Below are 27,738 nucleotides of genomic sequence, written 5' to 3'. Positions count from 1 at the left end.
CAGGACTGGAGGTGCTGGGGGTGGGATCCAGGGCAGCAGTCCCGGGGGGCTCACTGCTGGTTTGTTGTGCTTGGTCTGTGCTGTGGATTGGAGTCCAGGCTCCTGTGAGCCACAGGGGAAGTTCTCAGTGAACAGAGAGCAGAATGTGCCCTGGGCTAAGGGCAGCTGGCCCGGGCTGTGCTGGCACCTCCTGGCTCACCCAGCAGGGGTGTGGAGGGCAGCAGCTGTCCCCTGCAGGGCTTCCAAAGGCTGCAGCTGCTCCGTGCAGGGTCTCAGGGGCTGCAGCTCAGTGCTTTGCTTCCTTGGCTTTCAAGCAGGAGGCTCAGCAAGGTGGAGAGGAAGGGAAGCAAGATCCCAGGCCCCTTTCTGTTCAGTCGGAGCAGAGCTGGGGCAGCGATGGTGCCACGCTGGGGGGAGGGCAGTGCCCAGGCTGTGTGTGGGTGGACAATGCTCTGGCTCGGGCTCGGTCTGGCTTCAGTGTCTGGGGGTGTGGTGGATGCTGATGGCTCCTGGGGCTGGCCCCGGGGCTGTGTCTCTTGTGGGCAGGGCAGGGTGTGAGGGTTCGGTGGCTGGAAGTTGATGAGCTGAAGATGGAGGTGCTGAAGGCTGTGATTGAACAAAGGGATTTGGGAGGAGGAAGCGAGAGAAGACTCAAATCTTCTGCCCCCCGGGCCTGGGGGCTGTCTGAGGGGGTGGGAGCAGCGTTCGGCTTGCTGGCAGCGGTGTGGGGAAGAGCAGCTCCTTCCCTTGGTTGGACCTCGGTGTGTGGAGCTGCAGGAGAGGCTGGAGGAGCCCTGAGGGAGGAGGGCAGCTGCCCTCTGGCCACGCAGCCTGAAGGGGTTAACAGGTCCCGGGGAGCCTGGCGGGGCCCTTCGCACCCTCTGCCCAATCCCGGGAATCCCTCGGTGCTAACTGAGCGCTAACCGGATCAAAGGCTCCAATCAGGCCAGCGACACCCCCGGCCCCGGGTCCCCAGCCCAGGCTGCTCTTTGTCTGCAGCAGCGGAGGGGCAATGTGGCTGCTCCCCAGCTTCAGAGCTGCCCTTGCCTGGGCTCTGCTCAGCCTGGTCCTGGGCTCGGAGCTGAGCCTGCAGGAGAGTTTGCTCCTGAAATCCTTGGGTCTGAGCGCCAAGCCCAGCCCCAGAGCTCCCATTCCTGTGCCCTCCGTGCTCTGGAGGATCTTCGAGCAGAGGAGGACACTGCCCGCGGCAGACGGAGCCGCGGAGGACGGCTGCAGTGTGGAGGAGTTCAATGTCCCCGGGAACATCATCCGAGTCTTCGCCGACCGAGGTACAGAAACCCCCGGGCGGGGTCCTGCCCTTGGGAAGCTCCTCTGGGCCCTGGGCTGGGAGACTTTGCTCCAAGTCCTCCCTTGGCTGCCTCTTGAGTGTAGGCAGAAGGGGCTGGGGGAGGACAGGGCAGTGCCCAGGACCGGTCTGCAGGAGAGGTCACTGCTGGGTGTCGGCTCGGGCCCCTCTGGGGACCTTTGGGTCGCTTACAGCTTAGCAGGGAGGCAGCAGGTGAGGTGGAGCTGTGCAGGGCTCTGCTGGGGTCGCCCCGTGCAGTCCTCAGGTGCTGGTTCGATCCCAGTGACTGACTTGGCCTCTGGGCTGGCTCCTGGGTCTGTAGGTGCAGCACCCAGCTTTGGGCAGGGGAAGGCTGCTTGGCCATTTGGCTGTGCCCCTCCCTCCTCCTTTCTGTCCTCTGCCTGACCATGTGGCACACTGCGGCTGCCTGAGGCCCTGTGGAGCTGTTCTCAGCTACTTGGGAACTCTGTCGGTGTCCTCCCGGGCTGGAGGCCCGAGGGAGCTTTTTCCTCATCCCTTTGTGTTTCCAGGTTTCCGATGGAAACCTCCAGCTGGCTGGAGCAGGCAGCTGCTGCTCCTTGCCCTCCATCCCTGTCCTGGGGTAAAAGAATGCCCCAAGGTGTTAAGTAGCATCCAGAGGAGCTGCTGGCAGGGGCTGTAGCACCCCAGTGCTGCAGGCTGGAGCCCAGGCTCAGGTTTGTGCCCCCAGTCCCTCCTGGAGGCCATTGCCAGGGGCTGGCAGCCCTCACTGCAGCCTTCTCCTCTTGCTCCAACAGCAGAGGAATGCTTGGCTGCTCACCTGGGCCAGGCCCAGCTTCCTCTTGCTGTGCAGCCAGACTGGAGCACTGGGAGGCCTGATCCTGCTCAGCTGGCAGGGCTCAGCCATCATTATCATCACCACCTCTATTTCTCCTCCTTTGTCAGGCCACTTCCTTCACGAGGGGCAGCCCCAGGGGGGGCTGTGTCTGCAGAAGCTTCTCTACTTCAACCTCTCAGTGCTGGAGGAGGATGAGCTCCTGACCATGGCCCAGCTGGAGGTCAGATTCAGCCACAGCTCCTACCAGCCCTCGGGCCAGGGGCAGCTCTTTGAGCTGAGGCTCTACCAGAGCTCCCACCTGGCTCTGCAGGGGCAGGGCCGGAAGCTGCTGCTGGAGCAATCCTTCGCCCAGCTGCACAAATCTCTGCTCTTCAACCTCAGCACGGTGGCAAAGGACTGGAGAACCTTGGGCAGGAACCTGGGCTTGGTCCTGGAGATCTCTATGAGCAGCAGCGAGGCTGCGGCGAGCAGGGGGCTGCAGAGCCCTTGCGGCAGCATCAGCTCCTTCCTGGACAGCTCTCTGCTGGTGGTGAGCCTCAGCCCGCAGCAGTGCAAGGCCTCCAGGAGCAAGAGGAGCGCCCAGCGCCCCCGAGGCACCGGCAGCGCCCTCTGCAAGCCTCGGCGCCTCTACATCAGCTTCAGCGACGTGGGCTGGGAGAACTGGATCATCGCCCCCCAGGGCTACCTGGCCAACTACTGCCTGGGCCAGTGCCCCTTCCCCCTGGCAGCAGAGCTCAACGGCACCAACCACGCCATCCTGCAGACCATCGTGCACTCCATGGACCCCAAGGCCACCCCCCAGCCCTGCTGCGTGCCCGTCCGCCTCTCCCCCATCTCCATCCTCTACTACGACAACAGCGACAACGTGGTGCTGCGGCACTACGAGGACATGGTGGTGGACGAGTGCGGCTGCAGGTAGCGCCCTGCCCCCGGCCGCGCCGGGAGGAGCCCTGCGCTGCGCTGCGCTGCTCCTCTCTGCGGCTCCTCTCTGCGGCTCCCTCGCTGCGGCTCCTCACCGAGCTTCCTGCTGGGGCCCGGACTGCTGGAGCTCTCCCCCGGCAGGGGGTCGGGCAGGGTGGGATCCTTCCTGGAGCTGGGGGGCGGTGCTCAGCCCTCCAAGCAGCCCTGGGGTTATGACCATGTCTGGTGCTGAGTGTCCATTGCCTCCTCCACGGGCACGGGAGGCACCAGGCTGTGACCCCCAGCCCCTGCCTGTGCCTGGCTGAGCTGCTGCTGCCGTTTGGCTTTCCTTAGCTTTCTCAGTGTTAAGAAATGAGTTTTAGTTCAGGGGAGGTGGTGCTGAGGCCTCCTGCAGGGTGGGGCAGTGCTGGGGGAGGGCAGGAGGTGGCTTTGGTCCTGCTGCAGCCCCCTGGGACAGAGACCCTTCCTGCAGGAGCAGCTCAGGGCTCCCTCCTGCAGGGGCTGAGGGCTGAGCTGCGGCTGGCAGGAAGTGGATTGAGGACAGAGGAGGCCACAGCTCAGGGGGCCCAGAGGTGCTGGGGGGTCCTGGGAGCCGTTGCTGGTGAGAGCTGGTTTGTGTCTGGGCAAAGCAGGGGGCTGTGGTGCCCTGGCACAGGCTGGGGCAGGGGAGGTGGTGGCTGCTGTGCCCAGGCATTAATTGCCCTCATTAGCAAATTGATTGGGGGGGTGGGGGGGTGGTGGTGTCCCTGCAGGAGCAGCCTGAGCCAGGGCTGGAGCCAGAGGGCAGCCAAGCAGCAGCCCCCAGCACCGCAGGGGGGGAGGGCCAGGGTGGGTTTGGTTACTTGGGTTAGTTGTTGGGGTGGTTGCTGCTCTGACCCCGTGCTGGGCCCCGTCTCAGCTGGGCAGTGCTGACCCCAAGGGGGTTGCTGCTCGGCCTCACAGGGGCTGTGCCAGCCTGCAGCAGCTCCAGGTGCAGACTGGGCCTGTACCAACCCCTGTGCCAAGCACCCACCGTGGGCATGGCCCCAGGCTGGAGTCTAGCGCCAGCCCCCCCAGGTGAGGCTCCCCTGGCACCCCAGCAGCTCTGGCTTTGCCTGAGGGGCTCAGCTCAGCTCAAACTCCTCACCTGCTGCCCCCCTCCACCACCCTGCCCCAGCACGGGGGGCTCCAGGCAGGGGAAGAGCCCTGGAGGAGCTGTGAGGAGCCCCAGGAGCAGGCCAGGCCTTGCTGAGCTGGGGGCAGGGGGGAGCCCTTTTCATCTTCCCAGCCTGCACTGCTCACCCCCTGCCCTCTGGGCAGCTGAGTGCCCCCAGCCCCATGCACCCCCCAGCCCCCTGCACCCCCCCAGCCCTCCCCCCTTTTGTACCACTCTGTGCTGGAACCCCCTCAAGAACAATAAAGTCGAAGTTTGTACAATCAGACTAAGCTTTAATGAGGGGTGCAAGGGCACTGAACAGGGAGGGGCCACCTCGGGTGCAAGAGTGGTACTCAGGTCAGTGATGACAAACAGCTTCAAAACAAAACCTTGGAGACAACCAAAAAAAAAGGCAGAAAACGAAACAAGGGGAAAAGAAGAGAAGAACTAAATGAGAACAGAGCCAGCAGGCTGCTAGCGCTGAGGGCTGGGCTGGGGAAACTGCTACGAGGGAAAAAAAGCCAGCAGGAAGCAGAGGCAAAGCGTCGGCAGCCCTGAAACCAAGGGGCGGGGCGGGGCGGGGCGGGGCGGGGCGGGGCGGGGCGGGGCACTCCTGGCTTGCATTGCACAGAGGCTTACAGCTCAGACCCAGCAGGAGGCGAAGCAGCTACCCAGGGAAGGCAAAGAAAGGAAAAGCCCTTCGGCAATGGTAATAAATTAAAGTCCCTCCGCGGAAGGAAGGTGGCCTGGCTCCATCACACCTCAGCAGTCAGCTCGGGAGGCTGGGGGGTGTTACATGAGAACAGAATGGGGGGTGGGGGTCGGGGGGGTTCACCTCTGGAAAAGAAGAAGAAGTTTCTCTTGCAGATCTCAAACTACAATGGACTGAACCCAAGTGGTGAACAGCTGCCAGCTGCCCAGGGCTGGGGGTGGCGACCCCAGGGCTGCACCGGGGCAGACTCCTGGCAGTGCAGCAGACAGGGGGGGACAGGAGGGCAACACTCTATAGGAAGGACAGGGATGGAAGGGCTGCCCCCCCAGCTACAAAAAGTGGGGTGTACATCAGTTAAGTACATTCATCTGAGAGGTATTTTGAGTTCCCCCCTCCCCCCCAAAAAGCCCAGAACCACTTGGAGCCCTTTGAGTACAAAGCTGATTGGATCCCACCTGGCAGCCCCCCCAGGAGCGCCCCCTCTGCTGCTCGGTGCCAGGGGGGCCGAGGCTGCTCTGAGGGTAGGGGCTGCAGGACTCCTCAGCTCTCTGCACTGCTCCTAGAAAGGTTTAGACAAAGAAAATGCTCCCAGGGCTGGTTCCAGACGTGGGCACCACGCAGCAGCTGGATGGCTTCTCCTCTGCGCTGCTCCCAGCCAGCAGCCACGGCACAGCCCCCTGCCCACCACCTGCAGGCCACACAGGCTCTGGGGTTGGCTCTCCACACCTGGACTCCTGCAGAAGAAGCCACACCAAATCCTAGCCCCTTAGCTCCACTCATGCCCAGCTCCTGCCAGAGGCCACCTTCCACTGCCTGCCTGCTCCACACTCCCAACCTGCTCCCAGCGTCGACTCCTCCCGGCCGGAGCGCCCCGCAGGCGCCGGCACCGCCTCCCGCAGGGCCCGCGGGCACGGCCCCCCTCCCCTCCTCAAGCACAGAGTTCACCTGCCAGCAAGGCTTTGTTTTCACAGAGCAGAGTCCAGAGAGTAGCCAAGGGAAGCAGAGAGAAAGGGCCTGGGAGCCTCCTCCTGCTGGAGCGCAGGCTGCTGCCCCAGGGAGGGAGGAGAGGCTGACTGCTGCTGCTGGAAACCACACTCCGAGCTCTCCAGGTGGGTGCTCAGCTGGGGCTGCTCCGGGCTGCTCCTGGCTGCTCCTCTGTGGTTGCTTCGCTTTTGGGTTGGGTTTTGTTTTGTTTTGTTTTCTTTTTTCCTGTAACTTTTGCCTTTTTTTTCCTTTCCTTTTTTTTGTCCTTTTTTTTTTTTTGTGGTTTTTTTTTTTTTTTAGGCTTTTTTTGTCTGTTTTGAAGCTTCTCAGAACAAGGATCTCCCAGGTCCACCACTAAGAATTCAGAGACAAAGTTGTAAAAGAACAGAATCGACGCAGCGCTCCTTCGCCACCTGGCCACGGAGACCCCTCCAGGATGGCCCTTGGGTTTCAGAGCAAAACCTGCATCTCAGAGTTGGGCAGCAGCTGGGGCTGCAGGGCAGCAGCTGGGGCTGCAGCTGGGGCAGCAGCTGGGGCTGCAGGGCTGCCGCTGGGCTGGCTGGCACCGGGGGGCAGCAGCTTCCTCTCTCTCCCCTTCTCCTCTCCGCGACGCTCTGCTCGCGCAGCCTCGCCGGGCGCCGCTCGGCTCCAACCCTCGCAAGGAGAACAACTCTGAGATGAGGGTTTTCCCCTCCCCATCTGCTCTGAAAGGCAATGCCCTGCTCGCACAGAGAGGTGTGGAATGAAGTGAAACCTGCTCAAGGCCTTCTCTGGAGCGTGCCTGCCGGGGGCAGGGCTCAGCAGCGCGCTCTCCTCGCCGGGCAGGCTCCTGCTCGCAGGGAGCTGGCGGTTGGCTCTCGCGCTCCTCCTCCTCTCCTTCTCTCTCCTCCTCTCCGCTGGTTGGTTTCTTTCTCCTGTTGCTCTCACACAGTGGTGCTTCAGTTTTAGCAGTGGAAAACAGGTATCCATTTTGGTTTATTTTTTTTATTACCCAGAATAAAATGCTGATGAACTAAGCTCCACACAAGCTTAGCTCTCCTTCCTCAACCTGCAAGGAGAAGCCAGTCACCCAGGGACAGCAGCCCCGAGCCCCCCAGCCGCCAGAGCCCAGCCAGGAACACCCCCAGCCATGAAACCCCCAGCCAGAGCCCAGCCCTGAGCCCCCCCCAGCCGCCAGAGCCCAGCCAGGAACACCCCCAGCCATGAAACCCCCAGCCAGAGCCCAGCCAGGAACACCCCCAGCCGCCAGAGCCCAGCCAGGAACACCCCCAGCCATGAACCCCCAGCCAGAGCCCAGCCAGGAACACCCCCAGGCCCTGAACCCCCAGCCAGAGCCCAGCCAGGAACCCCCTCAGCCATGAACCCCCAGCCAGAGCCCAGCCCTGAACCCCCCCAGCCGCCAGAGCCCAGCCAGGAACACCCCCAGCCAGAGCCCAGCCCTGAAGCCCCTCAGCTGCCAGAGCCCAGCCAGGAACACCCCCAGCCATGAACCCCCAGCCAGAGCCCAGCCAGGAACACCCCCAGGCCCTGAACCCCCAGCCAGAGCCCAGCCAGGAACACCCCCAGCCATGAACCCCCAGCCAGAGCCCAGCCCTGAGCCCCCCCAGCTGCCAGAGCCCAGCCACGAACCCCCCCCAGCCACCAGAGCCCAGTCATGAACACCCCCCAGGCCCTGAACCCCCAGCCAGAGCCCAGCCCTGAACCCCCCCAGCCACCAGAGCCCAGCCAGGAACACCCCCAGCCATGAAACCCCCAGCCAGAGCCCAGCCCTGAACCCCCCCAGAGCCCAGCCAGGAACACCCCCAGCCGCCAGAGCCCAGCCAGGAACACCCCCAGCCAGGAACCCCCAGCCAGAGCCCAGCCACGAACCCCCACCAGCCACCAGAGCCCAGTCATGAACACCCCCTAGGCCCTGAACCCCCAGCCAGAGCCCAGCCCTGAACCCCCCATCCACACCCCCCATCACTGAGCTCAGCCATAGATCCCCATCCTCAAACCCCATCCACGATGACCTTCACCTCAAAGCCCAGCCCCATCAGCTCAGCCCCATCAGCTCAGCCCCCCAGCCCCACCAGCTCAGCCCCCCAGCCCCAGCCCTGCCCCCCGAGGCCAGCTGGAGGCTCACACTCTAGTACTGTGACAGCCCTGTCACGCCACCATGTTGATATGCACGTTCACCCTGGTAGGTAGAGTCCTGTGACAGTGCCACGTCGATCTGGGACTTAAACTCATCACCAAGGTAACTGTCCTGCAAGTCAGAGCCTGTGTCAAGCCTCCAACTCTCCACCCAGCTTGAGAGACCCCCAAAAGTGTGCCCCCCAAACCCAACCTGAACCTCTGGGGCGTTAGCATGAAGGGGACCCCAGCAGCTGAGCTTCTTGCTAGCAGCCCAGAGGCTCCCCCCAAGAGCTGCTGGAGCTTACCTGGGATAATTCAGGTTGGGACAGCCCAGGCTGACTCATCTGTGATGGCTGACTCATGGAGATATAGCCCTGAGTCAGTGGCCCCTGGGAGAAAGGCTGGGACACCACGTCTTGGCTGGCCTGGCTGTTGGGCAGGTTGGCCTGGCTGGCTCCAGGCAGCCCAAAGCGATTCTTCTGGCGCCCCCCGCGCCCAGCCTTGCCCTTGGGTGCCCCACGGCCTGCAAGAGAGGGGTGCCAAGCAAGGGTGACAAGGGTGGCACACAGCTCCTGCAGAGGCAATGCTGGAGGCCAGCCCCCTGGAGGCCTCTCAGTCTCTGCAGGGGGCTGCAGGAAAGCTGGGGAGGGACTTTGGAGAGTGTCAGGGAGGGACAGGACTAGGGGGGATGGAGCAGAAGTGGAAGTGGGGAGATTGAGATTGGCTGTGAGGAAGAAGTTGTTGCCCAGGAGGGTGGTGAGAGCCTGGCACAGGCTGCCCAGGGAGGTGGTGGAAGCCTCCTGCCTGGAGGTGTTTGCAGCCAGGCTGGAGGTGGCTGTGAGCAGCCTGCTGTGGTGTGAGGTGTCCCTGCCCATGGCAGGGGGTTGGGACTGGCTGAGCCTCCAGGTCCCTTCCAGCCCTGAGGTTCCCTAACTCAGTGCAGCAGGTGCAGAGCAGTCCACAGGCAGAGCCTCCAAGCACAGCTGGTTGGAGGCTGCAGCCTTGGTGCCTCCTGCTCCCATCAGCTCTGCTCCTCACTCCCCACCTCACCTCAGCCTGGGGCCCTCTGCAGCCCCCAGCCTCGCCCCATACCTGCAGCTGGTCCGTTGGCCTGGCCAAAGTAGCCCGGGGGGGGCATGGGAGGCATCACCAGGTTGAAGGGGATGGGAATGTTCATGGCAGTGACGTGGCTGGGCCCGGCGCTGATCATCCCGATCTGGTCGTGGGTTTGGAAGTACATGTTGGAGGGACGGCCTGGGGGGGCACAGCCAGAGTCAGGGGCACTGCAGGGCCCCCAGCAGCCACAGCAGCTCCTGCTCCTGCCCCAACAGTCAGCAGGGGACTTGGGAGCAGCATCAAGCAGAAGTGGAAACAAGGCCAAGCCAGGCACAGCATGAAAGGAGGCCGAGGGCTGGAGCACCTCAGCTGTGAGGCCAGGCTGAGAGGGTTGGGGTTGCTCAGCCCCAAGAGGAAGAGGCTGCAGGGAGACCTCAGAGCAGCTTCCAGTGCCTGAGGAGGCTACAGGGGAGCTGGGGAAGGACTCTGTGCAGAGCCCAGCAGCGACAGGGCAGGGGGAGATGGCTTCAGAGAGGAAGCTGCTGGACTGAGATGAGACAGCAGGAGGAAGTTCTTCCCCAGGAGGGTGCTGAGGCTCTGGAACAGGCTGCTCAGAGATGCTGAGGCACCAAGCCTGGAGGTGTTGAAGGCCAGGCTGGATGAGGCCTGGAGCAAGCTGGGCTGGTGGGAAGGGTCCCTGCCTGTGACCTCCAGGGTCCCTTCCAGCCCAAAGCACAGTTCCATGAATTCCTCATTTGCCTGCAGCAGCCCCCAGGCCAGGCCTGGCCGGGGCAGGGGGTGCTGCTGCTGCCCCTCTCCTCACCTTGGCTGCTACGGTCGTAGACGGAGCCGGGGATGATGGCCTCGCGCGCGTCGTACATGGCGGTGGTCATGAAGCGAGCGCCCTGCGAGCACGGGGGAGTCAGAGACCCCTTGGCAGGGGGAGCCAGAGACCCCTTGGCACTGCAGCTGCTGCAGCCTCAGGCCAGCAGCTGCTGGGAGGCAGGGGAGGACGACTCACAGGGTTGATGGTGTTGACCAGCTTGCGGGGCTTGCTGAACTGCATGAGGCTCTCCCGCAGGTTGTTGAGGGGTCCCTCCACCAGCACCTTCTGCTCCTTGTAGTAGTTCAGGAGGTGGTTCCAGAGGGGCTGCTTGGACAGAGCCTTGGGGTTGCCAACAATGATGACTCCATACCTGCAGGGACACAGCAGAGAAGATGCCTTCAGCCTGGACTGAAGCTGAACCCACACTGTGTGAGTGCTGGAAGAGCCTCTGGGGCCAGCTCCCCTGCAGCACACCGAGGTCCCTGCAGAAGCTGCAGCTGTGTGCTGCCAGCACCCTGGGCAGGGGATTGCTGCAGCCAGTCTCAACCATCACAGGCTTCCTTCTGCAGCCTGGCCAAACATGCAGTGACCTCAGCCCAGCACCACCCCCCAGCAGGGGCTGGGGAGCTCTGCAGACACCAAGGCAGCCAAGCAGGGGCTGAGTCCACAGCACCACTCCCAGAGCCAAACCCAGCTAGAGCAGAACAGCGGCAGGCAAGTGGCTGCTGGAAGGGGTAAAGCAGCAGGTGAAGGGAAGAGCCCTGCCCTGCCAACCAAGGGCAGGGACATGATGGCTTCTGCCAGGGGGCTGGGCTCTTCTGCCTCCTAAGTCACAGGAGGAGAGGAAATGGCCTCAGGCTGCATCAGGGGAGGGTTAGGTTGGCCATGAGAAGAAACTTCTTCCCTGGAAGGGCTCTCAAAGCCTGGCACAAGGAGGTGGTTGAGTTCCCACCCCTGGAGGTGTTTCAGGGCTGCAGAGACATGGTGCTGAGGGCCATGGTTCAGCACCAGATGATCTGAAAGGGCTTTTCCAGCCAGACCAGTTCTGTGATTCCACCAACTCCTGATGCCAAAGGGTGGCAGCACTTAGGCTGAGACTGCTCCTGCCAGCTGCAGGGAGCATGGAAACCAGTCCAGGCTCCAGTGAAGCAGGAGGGGCTGGGAGTGTGCCCACAAACCCAGAGCTGCTTCAGCAGAGGGGGTCAGGGCTGCACAGCCTCCCCTTACCTTGCCCTGGTCAGGGCCACGTTGAGCCTCCTGGGGTCGTTGAGGAAGCCAATGCCTTGGTGCTCGTTGGCCCTCACGCAGGACAGGATGATGAAGTCCTTCTCCCGGCCCTGGAAGGCATCCACGCTGGCAATTTCCACCTCCTGGAAGAGAGGAGCCCAGGTCAGGGACAGCAGCACAGGGCACAACAGCTCTGCTGCCAGCAGGCAGCCCCAGGGCCTTAGCTGGGCACAGCAGCTCCCAGCTTTTGACCCCAGAGCTGTTATTTGTGTGAGGAGAAACTCTCTGGTGCCTCTGCTGGGCACTGAGCAGCTGCCTGCAGGACAGTCTCAGTCCAGCAGCAGTTCCAGTTCCTGTTGTGTTCCCTGCCCTGTGGTTCTCTCACTTCCCAACTGGCATCTGCCCTATGGAAAGCATCTTCCCTAAGGGTGCTGCCAACCCCCCTGACTCTCCCACAGCCTGGGAGCGGGAGAGGTCCAAGCCAGCAGTGCTGCTCCCAGCTCCCAGGAGACCTCAACCAGAGGGACAGATCATTCCTGGCAGGAGGCAAAGTATTTCCACCCAGCCCTCCTGCAGTGGAAACACCAACCAGGTCCTCAGGGTTGCACAAGAGAGGAGGTGAAACACACAACTGCCTTGTTTGTGGCAACAAGGTTGGTGTTTGGTAGAGGAGTTCCACATTCCCCACAAACAGGCAGCAGGACCATCAGGATTTATGGAGCTTGGCTTCCTCTGTGTCTCCTGGCAGGATGCTCTCAGCCAAGCCATGAACTGAGTGATGCTTTTCCACAGCCAGGACCTCTCCCTTCTGTGCCTCAGAGGACTGGAGCCTCCCCTCAACAGAGACCTTCAGAAGGCTTCCTCCCGTCTCTGGCTAACTGCTCCCCAGACACCCCCTGGCGTTTGGTCCCTCCCAAACCTCTCTCCCTGGTCTACTTCAACCCCAATCAACTCCAAACCCACCGAAGAACAAGCCCAGACAGAGGCCTGAGGAGCCAGGCTGAGCATGAGGCTGCTGGGAAGCTCCCCAGCAGTTGCCTTTTCCACCTTCCCTGCAGCCAGGCTGCTCTCCACACCTGGTAGAGCTTGGTGTGCAGGGAGCCACTGAACTGCATGTACTGCACCAGGTAGGAGCGCTGGCCCTCGTAGGGGGTGATGATGCCAATCTGGTCTGGCTTGGCACCAGCCTTCAGCAGCTTGGTGGTGATCTTCTCCACGTTGGCAGCTTCCGTCCTGGGAAGAGAGGTTGGCTCAGCCCAGCAGGGGGGCAGCAGCCTCCCCCTGCAGGCTGATGGCTCCAGGCTGCTGCACAGCTGGGGCTGCTGCACAGCTGGGGCTGCTGCACAGCTGGGGCTGCTGCACAGCTGGGGCTGCTGCACAGCTGGGGCTGCTGCACAGCTGGGGCTGCTGCACAGCTGGGGCTGCTGCACAGCTGGGGCTGCTGCAGGGAAAGGGCCAACTTCACCCTGCTCAGGCCCTTGGACTCTGCAGAGCTGCAGCTGGGCTGAGCATTCCCCACCCCTGGCACGAGCCAGCAGCTCCAAGGTCTCAGAGTGACACAAATGTCACCACAGGAGTGCAGAGGGGGGTGGGGCTGGAAGGACCTTAAGGACCACCCAGTTGCAGCCCCCTGCCAGGGCAGGGACACCTCTCACTAGCCCAGGGTGCCCCATGGCCCATCCAGCCTGGCTCTGAGCACTGCACACTGCACTTCAGTCACTGCCCCCAAGGGATGCCACAGGGGTAAAAGATTCCTTTAACCTCCCTTGCATGTGAGATGCTTTCAGATGCTGCACTCAGTGCTGAGCTCTTTACCTGTTCAGGTAGGAGGTGCCCGAGCTGGCAATCTCCTCCTGCCCTTGGGTGACGTAGAAGAACATTGGCTTGTCTGGCTGGGGCCACTGGAAGTCAAAGCCCTTCTTCACACGGTCTGCTGCAGGGTGAGAACCAGGCCCAGTCAGAGCTGCTCCCCTGGCAACAGCACCCAGCAGGGAGGGGCTGGAGGGCACCTCTGGAGCTCACCCAGCCCAACCCCCCTGCCCCAGCAGGGCTCCCACAGCAGCTTGCCCAGGGGCACAATGCCCAGGGGGGGTTGGGAGCTCTGCACACAAGGAGGCTCCACAACCTCTCTGGGCAGCCTGCCCCAGGCCTCCAGCAGCCTCACACCAAACAACTTTCTCCTCCTGTGCACATGGAACCTCCTGGGCTCCAGTGTGTGCCCCTTGCCACCACTGAGCAGAGCCTGGCCCCAGCCTCTTGGCCCCCAGCCTTTAGCTCTTGCTGAGCATTGCTCAGCTCCCCTCTGGGGCTGCTCCTCCCCAGGCTCTCAGCCCCAGGGCTCTCAGCCCGAGCTGCTCCAGGCCCCCTGCTGGACTCTCTCCAGCAGTTCCCAGTCTCTTTTGTGCTGGGGAGCCCAGAACTGGCCCCAGCCCTCCACCTGTGCCCCCCCTGGGGCTGAGCAGCCCTGCTGCCCTTTCTGCCAGACTCAGCTGCAGGTAAGCACAGAGGCAATGCCCTGAGCGGGGCAGAGGATGCTGCCGGTGACCCCGGCGGCAGAGCAGGCGCGGTGGGGGGGCAGGGGGGGCACTGTGGGGGCAGCAGGGGGGCAGGGGGGGGGCACCGTGGGGGCGGCAGGGGGCACTGTGGGGGCGGCAGGGGGGCAGCAGGGGGCACTGTGGGGCCGGCAGGGGGCACTGTGGGGCCGGCAGGGGGGCACTGTGGGGGCGGCAGGGGGGCACCGCGGGGGCGGCAGGGGGGCACCGCGGGGGCGGCAGGGGGCACTGTGGGGGGCAGCAGGGGGCACCGCGGGGGCGGCAGGGGGCACTGTGGGGGGCAGCAGGGGGCACCGCGGGGGCGGCAGGGGGCACCGCGGGGGCGGCAGGGGGCACCGCGGGGGCGGCAGGGGGCACTGTGGGGGGCAGCAGGGGGCACCGCGGGGGCGGCAGGGGGCACCGTGGGGGCGGCAGGGGGCACTGTGGGGGGCAGCAGGGGGCACTGTGGGGGGCAGCAGGGGGCACCGCGGGGGCGGCAGGGGGCACTGTGGGGGGCAGCAGGGGGCACTGTGGGGGGCAGCAGGGGGCACCGCGGGGGCGGCAGGGGGCACCGCGGGGGCGGCAGGGGGCACCGTGGGGCACCGTGGGGGGCAGCAGGGGGGCACCGCGGGGGCGGCAGGGGGCACCGCGGGGGCGGCAGGGGGGCACTGTGGGGGGCAGCAGGGGGCACCGCGGGGGGCGGCAGGGGGCACTGTGGGGGGCAGCAGGGGGCAGCGCGGGGGCGGCAGGGGGGCGGCAGGGGGGCGGCAGGGGGGCGGCAGGGGGGCACCGCGGGGGGCAGCAGGGGGCACCGTGGGGGGCAGCAGGGGCAGCCCTACCTGCAGTGACGCCGTTCTGCAGCGAGCCCTCGTAGAAGATGTTGGAGGGGAAGGCGCTGAGCGCGGGGTGCATTCGGTACTGCACCTGCAGGCGGATGGGCCGGATGCCCAGCACCACCAGCCGCTCGAACAGCGACTGCGACAGCCCTGCCTTGGCAGCCTTCTTGCACATCACCACGGGGCCCAGCTGGCAGTGGTCACCCACCAGGATCAGCTGGGGAGAGGGAAGGTCGACAGCTGAGCGTTTGTCTCCTGAAAGCCACCCCCCAGGAGCTGGAAGCAGCAGTGGGAGCTGGCCGGGAAACCATCGGAAGCCGTCCCAGCAGGGCAGGGCGGGAAGGAGCTCTGGGGAGCGCTCAGCTGGACTCCCCCTGGCTGAAGCAGGGCACCCACAGCAGCTTGCCCAGGAGCACAGTGGCCAGGTGGGGCTGGAAGCTCTCCAGAGGAGACTCCACAACCTCTCTGGGCAGCCTGCTCCCTCAGACTAAACAAGCTTCTCCTGGCTTCCAGTTTGTGCCCAGTGCCCCCTGTCCTGTCCCTGGGCAGAGTCTGGCCCCTTCCAATCAGCCAGACTTCCACTAGACTTCAGATCTAATCTGTGGCTTACAAACCTTTAGTGCCAGCTCCCTTTTCAGCTGATCAAACCAACTCCCACTCAGCCTCCAGCCTCTCCTAACAGGACCAAGGTGTCCCAGGCAAAACTGCTCCATGGAATCAGAACACTAACAGCAGACAACACCCCTGGGGCCCAGGGTCCAGAAGGGTCTCCCACGAAAGGAAAGGGTTTGGTATCCCCACAGGCCTGCACTGGGAATGCTGCTCTGCTGCCAGGCTGTGCCCTACCTGCTTGGCTCCCAGCACCACGGGCACCATGCACTCGGGCTCGGTGGCCTGGGTGCTCTCGTCGATCAGGATGGAGCGGAACTGCATCTTGGCCAGCCTGGGGTCCCCGGCGCCCACACAGGTGCAGCAGATCACATCTGCGTTCTGAGACAGCAGGCAGCCCCCAGTTAACCACAGAGAGCAGCAGCAGAGTGCTCAACACCCCTCCAGGAGCCTCCCCCACTCAGCTGCACTCTCAGCTCCCCGGGTGGGAGCAGGTCCCCGCTGGAGCCCTCACCATGAGCAGCTCTCGCTCGGCCGTTCGCTTCAGGGCACGGTAACGCTTCTCATCAGCAGAGGACAGCTCTCCAGTCTCATCCTTCAGCTGCTGCAGCTTCTGAAGCTCTGGCATGCTGCAAGAGAACCACAAACACACCCCAGGAATTCTTGCTTCGTGGCCTGAGCAACGCCTTGGCAGGCTGAGCGCGGAGCTGTGGTGCGTGGGCCCGGCAGCTCCCGAGCACGCACGCTGGCAGTGTGACACAGGGCATTAGCTGGGGTGAAACTGGGGGGGTGGGGTGCCCTGCCCCCTCAGCCATTTCTCACCTGTCCATGTTCCTGATCTGGTTGTGCAGGGCCAGGAAGGACACAGGAGAGTCGATGGCCTCCCTGCTCTTGGCACACAGCCGCACCACCTTCAGGCCGGTCTGGTGGATCTTCTCCGTCAGCTGATCCACAGCGATGTTGCTTGGAGCACAGACCAGGACAGGCCTGCCCGAGGGGGAGGCAGCACCAGGTCAGTCCCACAAGCTGTCAACCTTTTCTGATAGGCCTCTAGTGCACTCCTGTGCTCCAGCACAGCCCCCAGGAACGCAGCTGAACTGCCCAGGCAGAAGCCTCCCCAGAGAAAGGCAGCTCCAGAGCCCCTTGGCTCAGCACAGCTCCTCCTTTCTCAAAGCAAGCTGATTCCCTGCCCCCTGAGGGTGCCCTCCCCCAGAGGTGCCAGGAGCACAGCTCTTACCCATTGCCCTGTCTGGCCAGGTGATAGACAATGGTGGCTGATGTCACTGTCTTCCCAGTGCCAGGGGGACCCTGGATAAGGCTCAGGGGACGCTGCAGGACAGTCTTCACAGCATAAACCTGGGGCCAGGGGGTGTGGTGCTGGTTAGCATTCAATGCATGGGAGGCTAAAGCTGCCCAGGCTCTGCTCACAAACCCTCTGTCACCTCCTCTGGAGATGAGCTTACCTGAGAGTGGTTGAGATCAGGAAGTCCCTGCGCTGTGAAGCGCTTTGGCAGCTGGCACTTGATGATGACATCCTCCACCTCGTGCCCCAGCAGCTTGTGGTAGATGTACCCAGACACAGAGGTCTCATCCACAGCAAAGGTTTTTAAAGCACTCTGCATTCTGATGGGAGGGAAGGACAGGAAAGGCAGCAAAAGGATCAGGGTGACCTCAGAGAGGACTCTCCACAGGTGCCCCACACAAGGACCCCTCAGTACCTGTCAAAGGAGGTAGACTTCCACACAAAGTCCACCTGGAAGTTGTGGGTGACCTCCACAGGGGCTCCCACGCTGCTCCTCAGCTCTATGGCTATCTCATCACCATAATCTGTAGAACCTCGTTAAGTGGTAATGCAGAGCAGGCCTTGGACTGGATTCTTCCCAATTTGCCTCCTTAGGTTGCAGCAGATCCCCCCCAGCAAATTACACCAGCTCACATCACCTTGTGCTGGAGCTCAGAGCCTGGGCTGCACCTCCCTGCAGGCTCACTAAGTAAAGGATACTATCAGGAACCTTGATAACGTGGCCAATGCCTTTCCAGAGAGGGGCCAGGTCCCCTTTGTACCTCAGGCAGATCTCATCTCCTTGCATGAGCCTCATGTCTGCAAGGGAAAGGAGGAAGAAGCTTTTGGGATGCTCCCAGAGGAGCAGCCAGGCCCAGCACACAGAGCCCAGCCCTGCTGCTGCCCAGCACACAGAGCCCAGCCCAGCCCTGCTGCTGCCCAGCACACACACACAGAGCCCTGCTGCTGCCCAGCACACACACACAGAGCTCAGCCCTGCTGCTGCCCAGCACACAGAGCTCAGCTCAGCCCTGCTGCTGCTGCCCAGCACACACAGAGCTCAGCTCAGCCCTGCTGCTGCTGCCCAGCACACACACACAGAGCCCTGCTGCTGCCCAGCACACACAGCTCAGCTCAGCCCTGCTGCTGCTGCTCACCACACACACACAGAGCCCAGCCCAGCTCTGCTGCTCAGCACACACAGAGCTCTGCTGACATTACCTGAGTCAGTCTTTGGCAGAGTGAAGTAAGCAATCCTCTTCTTGTTCAAGCCCAGGTCCCACCTGACTGTGATGTTGTCCTGGGTCTAAGGGTGAGGAACAGGCATCTGTTAGGCTCCTCCAGAGCTGTTTGCCAAGCACCACAGCCCTCACTGCCCCCCTGGCCAGGCAGCCCTGGCCCAGGGCCACAGCACAGGCAGCTATCTGCACCTCCTGCTCTGGAGCAAGGCCACAGCCCCTGCAGACCTCCCACAGGAGCTGGCTAATGAGAAGCAAAGGCTCAGCACCACCTGCCCCACACCCTCCCCCTCCTTTCCAGCTCTCCCTAAGGGCTTGCATCACCTCACAGAGCTCAAGTTGGGTTGGAAGTTGTGACCAGCAAAGGTTAACTGCAGGTTATGAACATGAAGGCCAAGTTGCACAGAGCATGGCTCCTGGGAGGATGAACTCTGGATGCAGAAGGGAACCAAGCTCCCAAGTGCTCCAAACTCCTTCAGACTCAGTCTGGGGTGGGCTGCCCCCTCCCTCCCTCCACTACTCCTGCAATGATGACACCACTCTGCCATCAAAGTCAGTGCCCAGCTGCCAGAGCAGAGCAGCTCCAGAGGCCTCCTCAGACCTCTTCCAAGGCCATCACCTGAGACTCCTTGAGCTTCTTGTCATAGTCTGCCTCCAGCTTGACAAGGGGACCAAAGATATTCTGGTACTGGTAAGCATCTTCATATCTCAGCAGGACATGCTGAGGCTCCTCATCCACTCCAGGCTTTTCCAAGTCCTCAAGGGTTGCAGATGGATTTTCCTGCAAGGCAGAGCACCCCATTTCCAAGGGCTCCCCACTGCAAGTGCCAGCCCCTCCCTGTGCAGCAGCACTGCCAGCACTGTGGTTTGCCACCACAGGAAGTGTAACAAGTAGTTCAAAACCACACAAGGCCTTCCTGGCATGCTCACACACCCAGTCAGGCTTGCTGGGTGTCAAAGGGTGTCCAGAGAAGCTCTCAGGAAGCAGTAACTGAACAGCAAGCATGACCCAGCAGCTCCCTGCTCAAGCAGTGAGCAGGCAGAGCAGAAACAAAACTCAGCTGGGCAGGGCAGGCTGGCTGGGGCTCGGCTGGGGCTGCTTTTCCCTCTTGCCTGACAGTGCAGTTTGCACAGAGCTGGAGAAGCCAAGGGTGAAACTTTCCTCCTGGGATGTGTCCTGAGCCCTTTGATCAGGTCCCAGCTGCACTGCTTGCCAGATCTGCAGGGTCTGAGCCCCAGGGGCTGTGTGAGAGCCCTGCCCCAGCCAGCTGCCCAAACACCCTTGTCCTTCCCTGCTGCCCCAGAGAGCCAGCTCTTGGGCAAACACCCTCAGCACTTGCACAGCAGCACCAACCTTCCACAGCTCCTCCAGCTTGTTGATCTGCTGAGCTGTGATCTGCCTTGCCCTCAGCTGCTCCTGCTCAGAGGGGATCTTCACCAGCCAGGAGAGGAAGCAGCGGTCCTGGATCAGAGGCTGCCACTGGGAGCTGTCCCAGTTGATATCCTTCAGGCTGCTCTGGCTGGCACAGGGCTGCCTGCACAAGCCAAACAAGAAGAGATTACAGTGAGGTGTCAGGAGAAGGCTGCTGTGCAGGGTGCCAGGGGGTGGCTGTGCTCTTCAAGCCACTCAGTCAAAAGGGGAAAGCACACAGGTGAAGGCTGAGGGCAGCTCCTTCCCAGGCCCTGCCTCTCAGCACTGGGAAGGTTCTGCACCAGGAGGATTTCCTGCAGCTGGCAGCCCCCAGCATGCTAAACCTTGCCACCTGGGGAAGTGGCTGCAGCCCCTCAAGGCAGAGCACACAGGATCCATCAGAGAGCACTGGGGCTTTACCTCCCCAGCTGCTGTGCAGCCAAGCAGGGGAGCTCACTCCTTCCACCCCCCAGCAGCTGCTGGCAGCATTTAATCAACACAGTTAGCAAAGCAGGGTTCTGCTAGCAGCTGTCAGGGAAAGAGCTCTCAAGCTGCTGTCACCTTCAAAGGATTCTGACAACAGTGCAATGGAGACACCACTCCCCCAGGGCTCAGAGTCATCTCCCCAGCTCTGAAGAGCACACTTTAGGAAAGGGCAAAGGCCTTTTCTTCCCTAGAGCCAAGCTGGATGCACTGCAGCACCTACCTGGACACAGCTCAGCCAGGCTAAACAGAGCAAGTCATGGAGGGGGCTGGGTGGGAAGAGACCTTCAGAGCCCATCCAGTCCACCCCCTCTGCAGTCAGCAGGGGCAGCTGCAGCCAGAGGAGGCTGCTCAGAGCCACCAACATCCTGACCTGGAGTGCTTCCAGGGATGTGCATCCCCCGGGCTGGGCACCCTCAGTGCCAGACACTGCCAGCCTCAAACTCACCCTCAGTGCTGTCCCCAGCTCTCCCCTCAGTCCCTCTTCTGGCTGAACAGCAAGTGCCAGCCCCTGAAGCTGAGCACCAAAGGCACTCTCACCTGCAGAGCAGAACCACCACGGAGTCTGCCTTGGCCGGGATGAAGCCGAGGAGGAAGACGTTCCGACAGCCGCAGTTGTAGCACTCCAGGACAGTCTCTCCCAGAGGTCCATCCTTGTGCAGGGTCACCTCTTTGCACTTTGCTCTCACCAGATGATTCACAATGTGGCTGCAAGCAGAGAGGACATCCATTTCCAGCCAGCTCATGAGAAAACCACAGCCAAGACACAAGCCAAATGCACTGCCAGGGCACGGCAGACACTGCCAAGGTTCCCTCTGCCTCCCAGCAGGCCCAGGGCTGAGCTCCAGTGGCTCCTCAGGGCAGGAATGCTTTGGGGCAGATGAGGATGGAAGCACAGAAGCCAGGTGAGAAGCTCTTTGTATGCTGGTGGCCATTGAGAGAAGCCTCCCAAGCTTCACAGGCCAAGAGCAGAGTGCTGCTGTGGCCTGCAGGAGCCCAGGGCAGGGGAAGAGGCAGCAAGCTCAGCTCACAGGAGGACTCAGGCTCTGCTGAGAGGGAAGCCTAAGGTGGGAGCAGTGAGAAGCTAACCAGAGGGGGCTGGAGGCTCACTTGAAGGTCACTAACTCCACTGCCACCAAAGCCAAGCCCCAGCCATCACTGCACCCACAGCAGACTGGAGTGGGGCTGGGGCTGCCAGCACTCACCTGCCAGAGGTGTTCCCCCGCCCGTTGCAGAACCACTTCTTGCTGGTGTTGCAGTACACCACACAGGCAGGGTCGTGGATGCCACAGTAGCTGCAGGAGGGGAGGGAAGAGCAGGAAGTGACTGGGTGCTGGCCTGCAGGAAAACTCCAGCAGAGGAGCTCAGCTGCCAGCAGCATGGACAAGGAAAGGGAAGCAGGAATGAGGGCCTGTGAGTGGTGGTGAAAGCATCAAGCAGGAGCTGAAGCTCTGCTCTGTCTCCAGAGCATTTCGACACTCCCCACCAGGACCATGCCCAGCTTGGCTGAGCCTTCCAGCCCCCACCTCCCAGGGAGGTCAGAGCCCACCTCCCATGGCTGCTGCCTTGCAGAGAGACAAGAGCTCAGCAGAGGGCTCCACATCCCTGCAGAGCCCCAAGGAAGCTGCTCCCCACCCCCCCAGGCAGGCCCCCCTCCCTCAGGGCTCCTGCCCCTGCAGCAGGCACTGGCTCCAACCTGCAGGCATGCACAGGAAGATCCTTGGTGTAGTAGGTGTCCTCTTCATCCTCCTCAAAATTGAGCTCAGCCAGGAGCTGGCTGGTCTTAGCCACACTGTCATCCACAGCTCCGTTCTGCAGGATGCCATCAGGGCCATTGACCTGGAACAGCAGGCAGGGCACTGCTGAGGCAGAGCAGAGCCCAGGGGCAGGGGCCCAGGCCGGCAGTGCCCACTCCTTCCAGCAGATCTCTCCCCAGGAAGAGGCTGGGGAGGGCTGAGCCCAGCCTGGGTACAGGATCAATACCTGCTTCATTGGCTCCTCTCCTACAGAACCATTTCAGCTCCAGCTGATAAGGAGGGGAAAAGCCACCCAAAGGAGACTGCACTTCTGCAGCTCACGTTCTTCCATGCAGCCTCACACAGCACAGAGCTCAGTCTGAACAGCTCCAGCAGCACCAAACAGCCTTTTGTCAGCCCTGCTGCCCCAGGGATCCACCTGACAGCAGCAGCCTGGCTGCATGGGACCTCCCCCACCCAGTTCTGCTGCTCCCTCTCCAGCACATCCACACTGCACCACCCCAGGAGAGGAGAATCAGCTCTGTGACACCTGCAGAGCAGCTCAGGAACAGACCCAGCCTGGTGCCAGCCTCAGAAAGACCACAGAAATGGGGCAAGAAAGAGCAGAAATGGTTTGGGGCAGCATCACTTGCTCAGGACATGCCAAGCACTGGCAGGACACCTCCCTGGGACAGTCCCTGCTCTGGGTTAGCTGCAACAGGATTTCCTTCCAGGGAAGGAGGCCTCTGCAAGCCAGCCAAGGAATCTGCACCAGCCCTTCAGAATGAGGAATGCAGCTCAAGTGCTGGGAGCCAACCCCCCCCTGAGCTGGGAGCCAACCCCCCCTGAGCTGGGAGCCAACCCCCCCCGAGCTGGGAGCCAACCCCCCCCCCCGAGCTGGGAGCCAACCCCCCCTGAGCTGGGAGCAAACCCCCCCCCTGAGCTGGGAGCCAACCCCCCCCCCCGAGCTGGGAGCCAACCCCCCCCCCGAGCTGGGAGCCAACCCCCCCCCCGAGCTGGGAGCCAACCCCCCCTGAGCTGGGAGCCCCCAGCACAGCCCAGGTGTGCTCCTTCCACCCTGCCAGAACCAGGAGCTCCTGCAGCACTTGCTGCTGCCTCAGCAGCTCTGCCCCCCAGCCTGCCTGGGGTCAAACCCAGCTCCTTTGTGGCAGTGCTGAGCACAGAGCCTCTCCCAGCAGGGACAGTTGTCCCCAGTGTCCCCAGTGTCCCCCAGTGTCCCCCAGTGTCCCCGAGCAGCCTCTGCCCTGCCAGCCCTGGGCTCAGCCCCACTCCTGCATCCCCACAGGGCAGCAGCATGGGGAGCAGGATGGTTGGCTCCCCACACCCCAAAAGCCTGCCCACAGGTCCTTGCCTTTCTGACCTGGTCAGGGAGCTCTGCCCCCAGAAGCTGAGCAACACACTCAGCACTAACTGAGGAGGAGGAGGCAGGGAAGGAGCAGAGCAGGGAGGGGCACAGCCCCACGGGGAGCTGCCAGGGGCTGTCCCTGCCAGAGCCAAACCACCTCCCCAGAAGCCTGAGCACTGCAGACACAACCAAGGTTAAATCTGAGCAGCAGAAGGCAGGAAGAGGACCACAGCAGCACCAAGCACCACGTGGAGCTGTGAGGTGGCTTCCCCACCCCAGCTCCAGCTGCTCCCCAGGCACTGGGGGGGATGAGGCAGAGTTAGCTGTGGCAAACCCAAGCAGCTCACAAAGGGGAGCCCAGGAATCACTCAGGGCCTTTGTCTATCAGCAGAGGACTTTAATAGCTCTTTGGCACTTGGACATTAATGCAACTCCTCTGCTCCCTGCAACCTAACTCCCTGACAAGAGAGCTGCCCACAGTGAGGACATTTCATCTTTATTAAAGGAAATTTAATTACCAGGAGCTGCTGCAGCATTCCAAGCTACAACTGCTAAGCAAAGCCCAACAAGCCTGCTCCTGGAAGCCTCATTTGGATTCCATGCAGGCCAGCTCCAGGCTTGCACAGGAAAATTGAACAGAAGTAAGTGTGAGCCACTTCACATCTGCCCTCAGCAGTGAGGAACTGCAGCTGCTGCTACAGACTCTGCCTCACCCTCCTCAGGTGAGCTGAGGCTCCTCTGCAAAGCTCTCAGTGCCCTGAGTCTGCACTGATGCTGCCTCCAAGCACTGCTCTGCAACAGAGCCAGCAGCCAAGGGGAGGCCTCAGCAGGGACCAGGCAAAAGCAGCCAAGGGGCAAAAAGGCAAAGCCAAAGCAAACTGCAGGAGCCACATCCCAGGCCACCACCTGGTGAGCCCAGGTGGCACCAGCTGCCTGGGCAGTGGCTTCTCCCCCAGGGCAAACAGCTCAGGGCCACTGCACAGATGTGAAGGGAACTGGAGGGAGTGAACAGGCAGAGTCCCACAGCCTGCAGCCAGCCTGAAGCTGCCAGCAGCAGGCAGAGGAACCAGAGCTCATTCTGCACATCAGAAGGGTCAGGGTTGGAAGGGACCTTGAGGGTCACCCAGCTCCAATGCCCCAGCAGCAGCTGAGAGGTTTAGCAGTGCTGGGACTGCTGGACACTAATGAGATTGTGAAGCTCTTGCAGAGTGGCAGAAACCCCACAAGCTCCAACTGCAAGCTCTGAGTCCTGCAGCAGGTGACCCTGCTCACAGCCTGGGCAGCTCCTGCCCTCCCAGAGGCAGCAGTGATGCCAGCAGCAGCAGCAGGCCCTGGCAGGCACACAGCGAGGAAGTGACTCAAGCAGTGCTTGCAAGCCTCCTGTGCTCCTCACCTATGTGCATGTGATTAAAGCCCTGGCACCAGCAGCTGCTGCACAGGGGAGGAGGCAGGGGGGGGCTTCTCTTCTCTGTTTTCAAAGTGTTGACAAACTTCTGGCACAGCAAGTTCAACAGCTACAGCAGCCTGGGCTGCTCTGGAGCTGCCACCGAGGTGCTGGGCCCTCCCTCCCTCCCTCCTTTTCCTTGGCCTCTGAAACACTGCTGGGAGACAACAGCAAAGCTCCAGGATCGAGCTGCAGGGCAGTGCATCAGCTTCTCCTGGCCATGTGTGAGAGACCCCACAGCAGAGGTAGCACAACCAGCACCACCTCAGCTTCTGCTGCTCCTGGCTCACCCCCTGCAGCCACAGCAGCACCTGAGTGATCCACAGCTGAGGGCAGCTGCAGCTCCTCTGCCTGCTCTTAAGTGGCACCTGCCAAGCCTCAGAGGAGAGCCTTGCAGCTCAGCAGCTGTTCTGCTCACAGGCCTGAAGTGCAGTGAGTGCTGCAATGCACTTCAGGCACAGGACACCCACAAACCCTGCCCTGAGCCCAGCAGCTTTCCCTCATGCTCCAGGAAAGCTGCACCTTTGGGAGCTGCCTGGGGAACCCAACCCTTCGTGGTGTGGAGCTCCAGAGTGGTCACTGCAGCTCCTCAGGATCCCTCCCACTGATCTGCTCTCCCTTCCAAACCCAGCAGGAGCTCTCCCTCCTCACCCCACCTCCAGGGCCTGTGGAAGGAGCTGCACTTCCAGATGGGGACCTCAGCAAGGAGAAGTCATTCTGCTGAGACAAAAAGTCTCTGCTAGGGCTGGAAATGAAATCCAGCCCCTGAAGTCTGGACCAAAACCTTAATGGCTAAGCCAGCCCCCTTCAGCCACTCCAGCACCATGTGCCTTGTCCATCACCCCCCTCAGGCACCTGCCTGCTGCCCACAGCCAGCTCAGTCCTTGCCTGGAGAGTGTAAGAACAGGGCAGAGACCAGCAGTGAGCCTAACACTTAGCAAGCCCCAACCCCTCCTCTGTCCCTTGTCCCATGCAAAGAATGGGGAAACCTTTCCCTGCAGAGCAATCAGAGGCTGCTGCCTCTCAGCTGCCCTTTGCCAGCTGGACACCAGTCACTGGTGACATCCTCCTCAGCCATCAGTCAGGGTGCACTGGGAAAGGAAACTCTCTTGGAGTGCCCAGATCAATCCCAGGTTAAGGAATCAGATGCTCTGCAGTCAGCTTTGCAGGCACTGAGAGACTATGAAACAGCAGAGCTAGAAGGAAACTACCTCCCATGGTTAGCAGCCCTGGGAAGGACTGGTGTCTGTCAGGAGCTCTCATTCCAGTCAGAGGGACCCTGAGTTAAGCACAAGGCATCAACTGTGGGGCCCCAGGAGCAAAGTGTTCAGCTCCCTGCCAGGAGACAGAAGAAGTTTACATTATCTGTTGAAGGCAGCAAAACCTCTCCCAGAATCTTGGGGGGGAAATGCCTCATTTCTGATCTTATCTCCCGAGGCAGCAGAGCTGCACAAGCCCAAACAGCCCCGGAGGACACCAGGCTTCCCACACCTCCCACCCCCGGTGCACCGGGCCCAGCCCCTCGCCCCTCCTCCCCCGACCTGCGGCCTTAGCCAAAACAAAGAGCAGGGCTGAGCAGGGGACGGCAGGCTGGGGGCAAGACAGGAGGGAGAGAGCTCCTCCCCTCCTGCCGGGCCGCCGGCTGCAGGCAGCTGAGGACCTGGAGGTGCTCTGCAGATACTTTCCCTCTCTACTTCAAAGGCTCTCCAAGCATGTTGGGACAAAAACAACAGCCAAAGTAATCCTCTGCTCCTGCAGCTCGGGAAGCTGATTTTGGGGTGGCTTCACTTCTGATTCTGGCCACGTTCTGGCAGGATCACAACCCACAGAAGCTTTCAGAACCCTGATCAAGGCAGGCTCTGCAATTAACACAGGGCCTGGCTGCACAGCCCCAGCCCCCTGCCCAGCTCTCACCTTTCAGTGGCCAAACCTGACCAGCCCTCCCCCCCCACTGAAAATGACCACAAGGCAAGCAGCCCGTGGGGCCAGCTCCCTGGATGCTGCCTTGCACAGAGCCTGACCCAGAGCAAGTCACCCAGCAGCAGCTACCCCCAGGCACCAGAAACCTCAACTCCCCCTGGGATAAACCTGAGACAGCTCCACCGGGACCACTCCACCCCCAGCCCTGTACTCAGACCCGCAGGACACACTGGGCTGCTTCCAGCTTGCTCCTTTCTGTCCCCACTTACAGACCCCAAGGCCTGAGCTTCTGCAAGCAGAAGGCAAACATCGAGTCCTGGCTCAGGGTGGAAAGCTTGCCCAAAGCTTTTCAGCTCTTCTGTAAAGTCATCCTTTAAAGCATGGACAGCATCAGAACGTTCAGCTGTCAATCGTGGGCCTTCAGGAGTGTTTAGCCAGGGTAGCCAGGCCACCCCAGCAGCTTGCAGGAGAGTGTGAATTTAAACAACGTGGAAGAGCTCTTCAGAGGTTTTTTCCCTGCTGCAGACAGGATGCTCACAGTGAGAATCTGCCACACTTCTGCACTGGGCAGCAGGACCCCCCAGGCCCTTCTCTGGGTTGAATGAAGGCAACACAACTCAACGACCGTGTGCATCCCGACCCTCCAGGGGCTACAGTAAAGGAACAAATGGCCTGGGTTTCAGGCCGGAGGAAGCAGAGCTCTGGACCTCAGTCCCGGGCCGCAGCGACTGTCACTGCCATGCAGACCCCAAAGCGAGCAGCCCAGCAGCAGGACGGGCGGCAGAGAGAGGTAAAGCACAGATTGCAATGAGCAGCTCCGTGGTGTGCCTGGCGCTCAGGACAAGAGAGACTCCGGCGAGCGCCGCTGCATTGCCTCGGAGCGCAACTTCCCTTCCCCAAGGCTTCCCAGAGCCATTTTGCTTTAGAGGCGAGAAGAGGCCGAAATGAAGCCCAGGCGGACTCCCCACTGCCACAGCGCCGCGAGGAGCGACACGGCTGTCGCGACACAACCGTCACGACACAGCCGTCACGACACAGCCGCGGCGCCCAGCGGCTCAACGGGCGGGCAACAGCCTGCAAGGTCCCCGCGCGGAGCCCTGCGCCGCCCGGGCCGGAGCGCAGCGCCCGCTCCAGGCCCGCTCCAGGCCCGCTCCAGGCCCGCGCCAGGCCCGCGCCGCCCGGGGCCGGCAGCTGCGCTCCGCGGGGCAGGCCAGCGGCCGCACGCGGCTCGCGCTTCCCCAGCCCCGCAGCCCGCCCAGGGCTTCCCCTCGCCGGCCCCAGGGCCAGGCCCGCCCGCCCCTTCCGGACCCCCCCCGCGCCGCGCCCCGGTGGCGGAGCCGCCCTGACCCCCCCGCCCCGCGCGCACCCCGCCCCCGGCCGCCGCCTCACCTGCGCCTCGATCGGTCCCGGCGGGCCCTGTCCCGCGCCGGGGGGGCCTTGGCCTTGTCCCGGCCCCGCCTGCCCGGGCCCGGGCGGGGTTTGGGTCTGGCTGGGGAGGGTGAAGTCGGTGAACTCGAACTCGGAGCCCTGCGTGTCGGCGCCGAGCAGCTCGGCCTCCTCGGTGTCCAGGAAGGTGAGGGTCTGCGAGCTGGGGCCGTACGCCTCCACGCTCATGGCGGCGGCGGCGAGGGGAAGCGGCTCTTCCGCGACGCCCGCCCCGCCGAGCCCCGCTCGCCGAGCCCGAGCCGGCCGGGCCTCACGGAACCCGGACGCGGCGCTACGCGAGCGGCAGGATCCGCCGCGCGCACCAGGCCGCGCGCACCAACCGGCCGCCAACGGC

The 27,738-nt window shown here is 62.5% G+C and overlaps 2 protein-coding genes across 3 annotated transcripts; one reads left to right on the top strand and one right to left on the bottom strand.

The window, feature by feature from the left end:
• Positions 1-48: 48 nt before the first annotated feature.
• GDF1 (growth differentiation factor 1) lies at positions 49-4,458 on the top strand. Its single transcript, XM_068164797.1, has 2 exons — positions 49-1,289; positions 2,231-4,458. Exons 1-2 carry the CDS (start codon positions 1,013-1,015, stop codon positions 3,040-3,042), a joined length of 1,089 nt encoding a protein of 362 aa, XP_068020898.1. The 5' UTR covers positions 49-1,012; the 3' UTR covers positions 3,043-4,458.
• On the bottom strand, positions 4,452-27,738 carry UPF1 (UPF1 RNA helicase and ATPase). Of its 2 annotated transcripts, none has more exons than XM_068164795.1 (24): positions 27,348-27,738; positions 21,189-21,331; positions 20,698-20,787; positions 20,033-20,200; positions 18,953-19,133; positions 18,218-18,379; positions 17,582-17,666; positions 17,081-17,179; positions 16,797-16,914; positions 16,542-16,701; positions 16,316-16,434; positions 15,901-16,065; positions 15,593-15,707; positions 15,316-15,459; positions 14,473-14,686; positions 12,918-13,035; positions 12,179-12,335; positions 11,103-11,245; positions 10,071-10,245; positions 9,873-9,954; positions 9,086-9,247; positions 8,299-8,516; positions 8,001-8,123; positions 4,452-6,923 (listed from the first exon to the last, which is right to left on the bottom strand). In XM_068164795.1, the coding sequence occupies exons 1-23, from the start codon at positions 27,570-27,572 to the stop codon at positions 8,004-8,006; spliced, it is 3,363 nt and encodes a 1,120-aa protein (XP_068020896.1). In that variant the 5' UTR covers positions 27,573-27,738; the 3' UTR covers positions 4,452-6,923; positions 8,001-8,003. The 2 variants fall into 2 exon arrangements, with proteins under 2 accessions (XP_068020896.1, XP_068020897.1); XM_068164796.1 differs by having other exon boundaries at positions 16,797-16,905; positions 27,348-27,737.

This window comes from Melanerpes formicivorus, unplaced genomic scaffold (assembly GCF_026170545.1).
Source record: "Melanerpes formicivorus ecotype bairdi unplaced genomic scaffold, bMelFor1.0.p_v2 SCAF_83, whole genome shotgun sequence".
Classification (NCBI taxonomy): Eukaryota; Metazoa; Chordata; class Aves; order Piciformes; family Picidae; genus Melanerpes; species Melanerpes formicivorus.
The sequence above is the reverse complement of the archived record's forward strand: the minus strand, read 5'-3'. Positions and strand labels throughout refer to the sequence as shown.

Excerpts from the sequence above, each read along its gene's own strand:
- UPF1 (XM_068164795.1), bottom strand. The coding sequence starts at position 27,572 with ATGAGCGTGGAGGCGTACGGCCCCAGCTCGCAGACCCTCACCTTCCTG. Across the intron at positions 19,134-20,032 it reads GTGGTGGTTCTGCTCTGCAG|GCAGCCCTGTGCCAGCCAGA; the intron begins GTGAGAGTGCCT and ends TGGCTTGTGCAG. Across the intron at positions 16,066-16,315 it reads CTGGCCAGACAGGGCAATGG|GCCTGTCCTGGTCTGTGCTC; the intron begins GTAAGAGCTGTG and ends CCCCTCGGGCAG.
- GDF1 (XM_068164797.1), top strand. The coding sequence starts at position 1,013 with ATGTGGCTGCTCCCCAGCTTCAGAGCTGCCCTTGCCTGGGCTCTGCTC. Across the intron at positions 1,290-2,230 it reads CCGAGTCTTCGCCGACCGAG|GCCACTTCCTTCACGAGGGG; the intron begins GTACAGAAACCC and ends CTCCTTTGTCAG.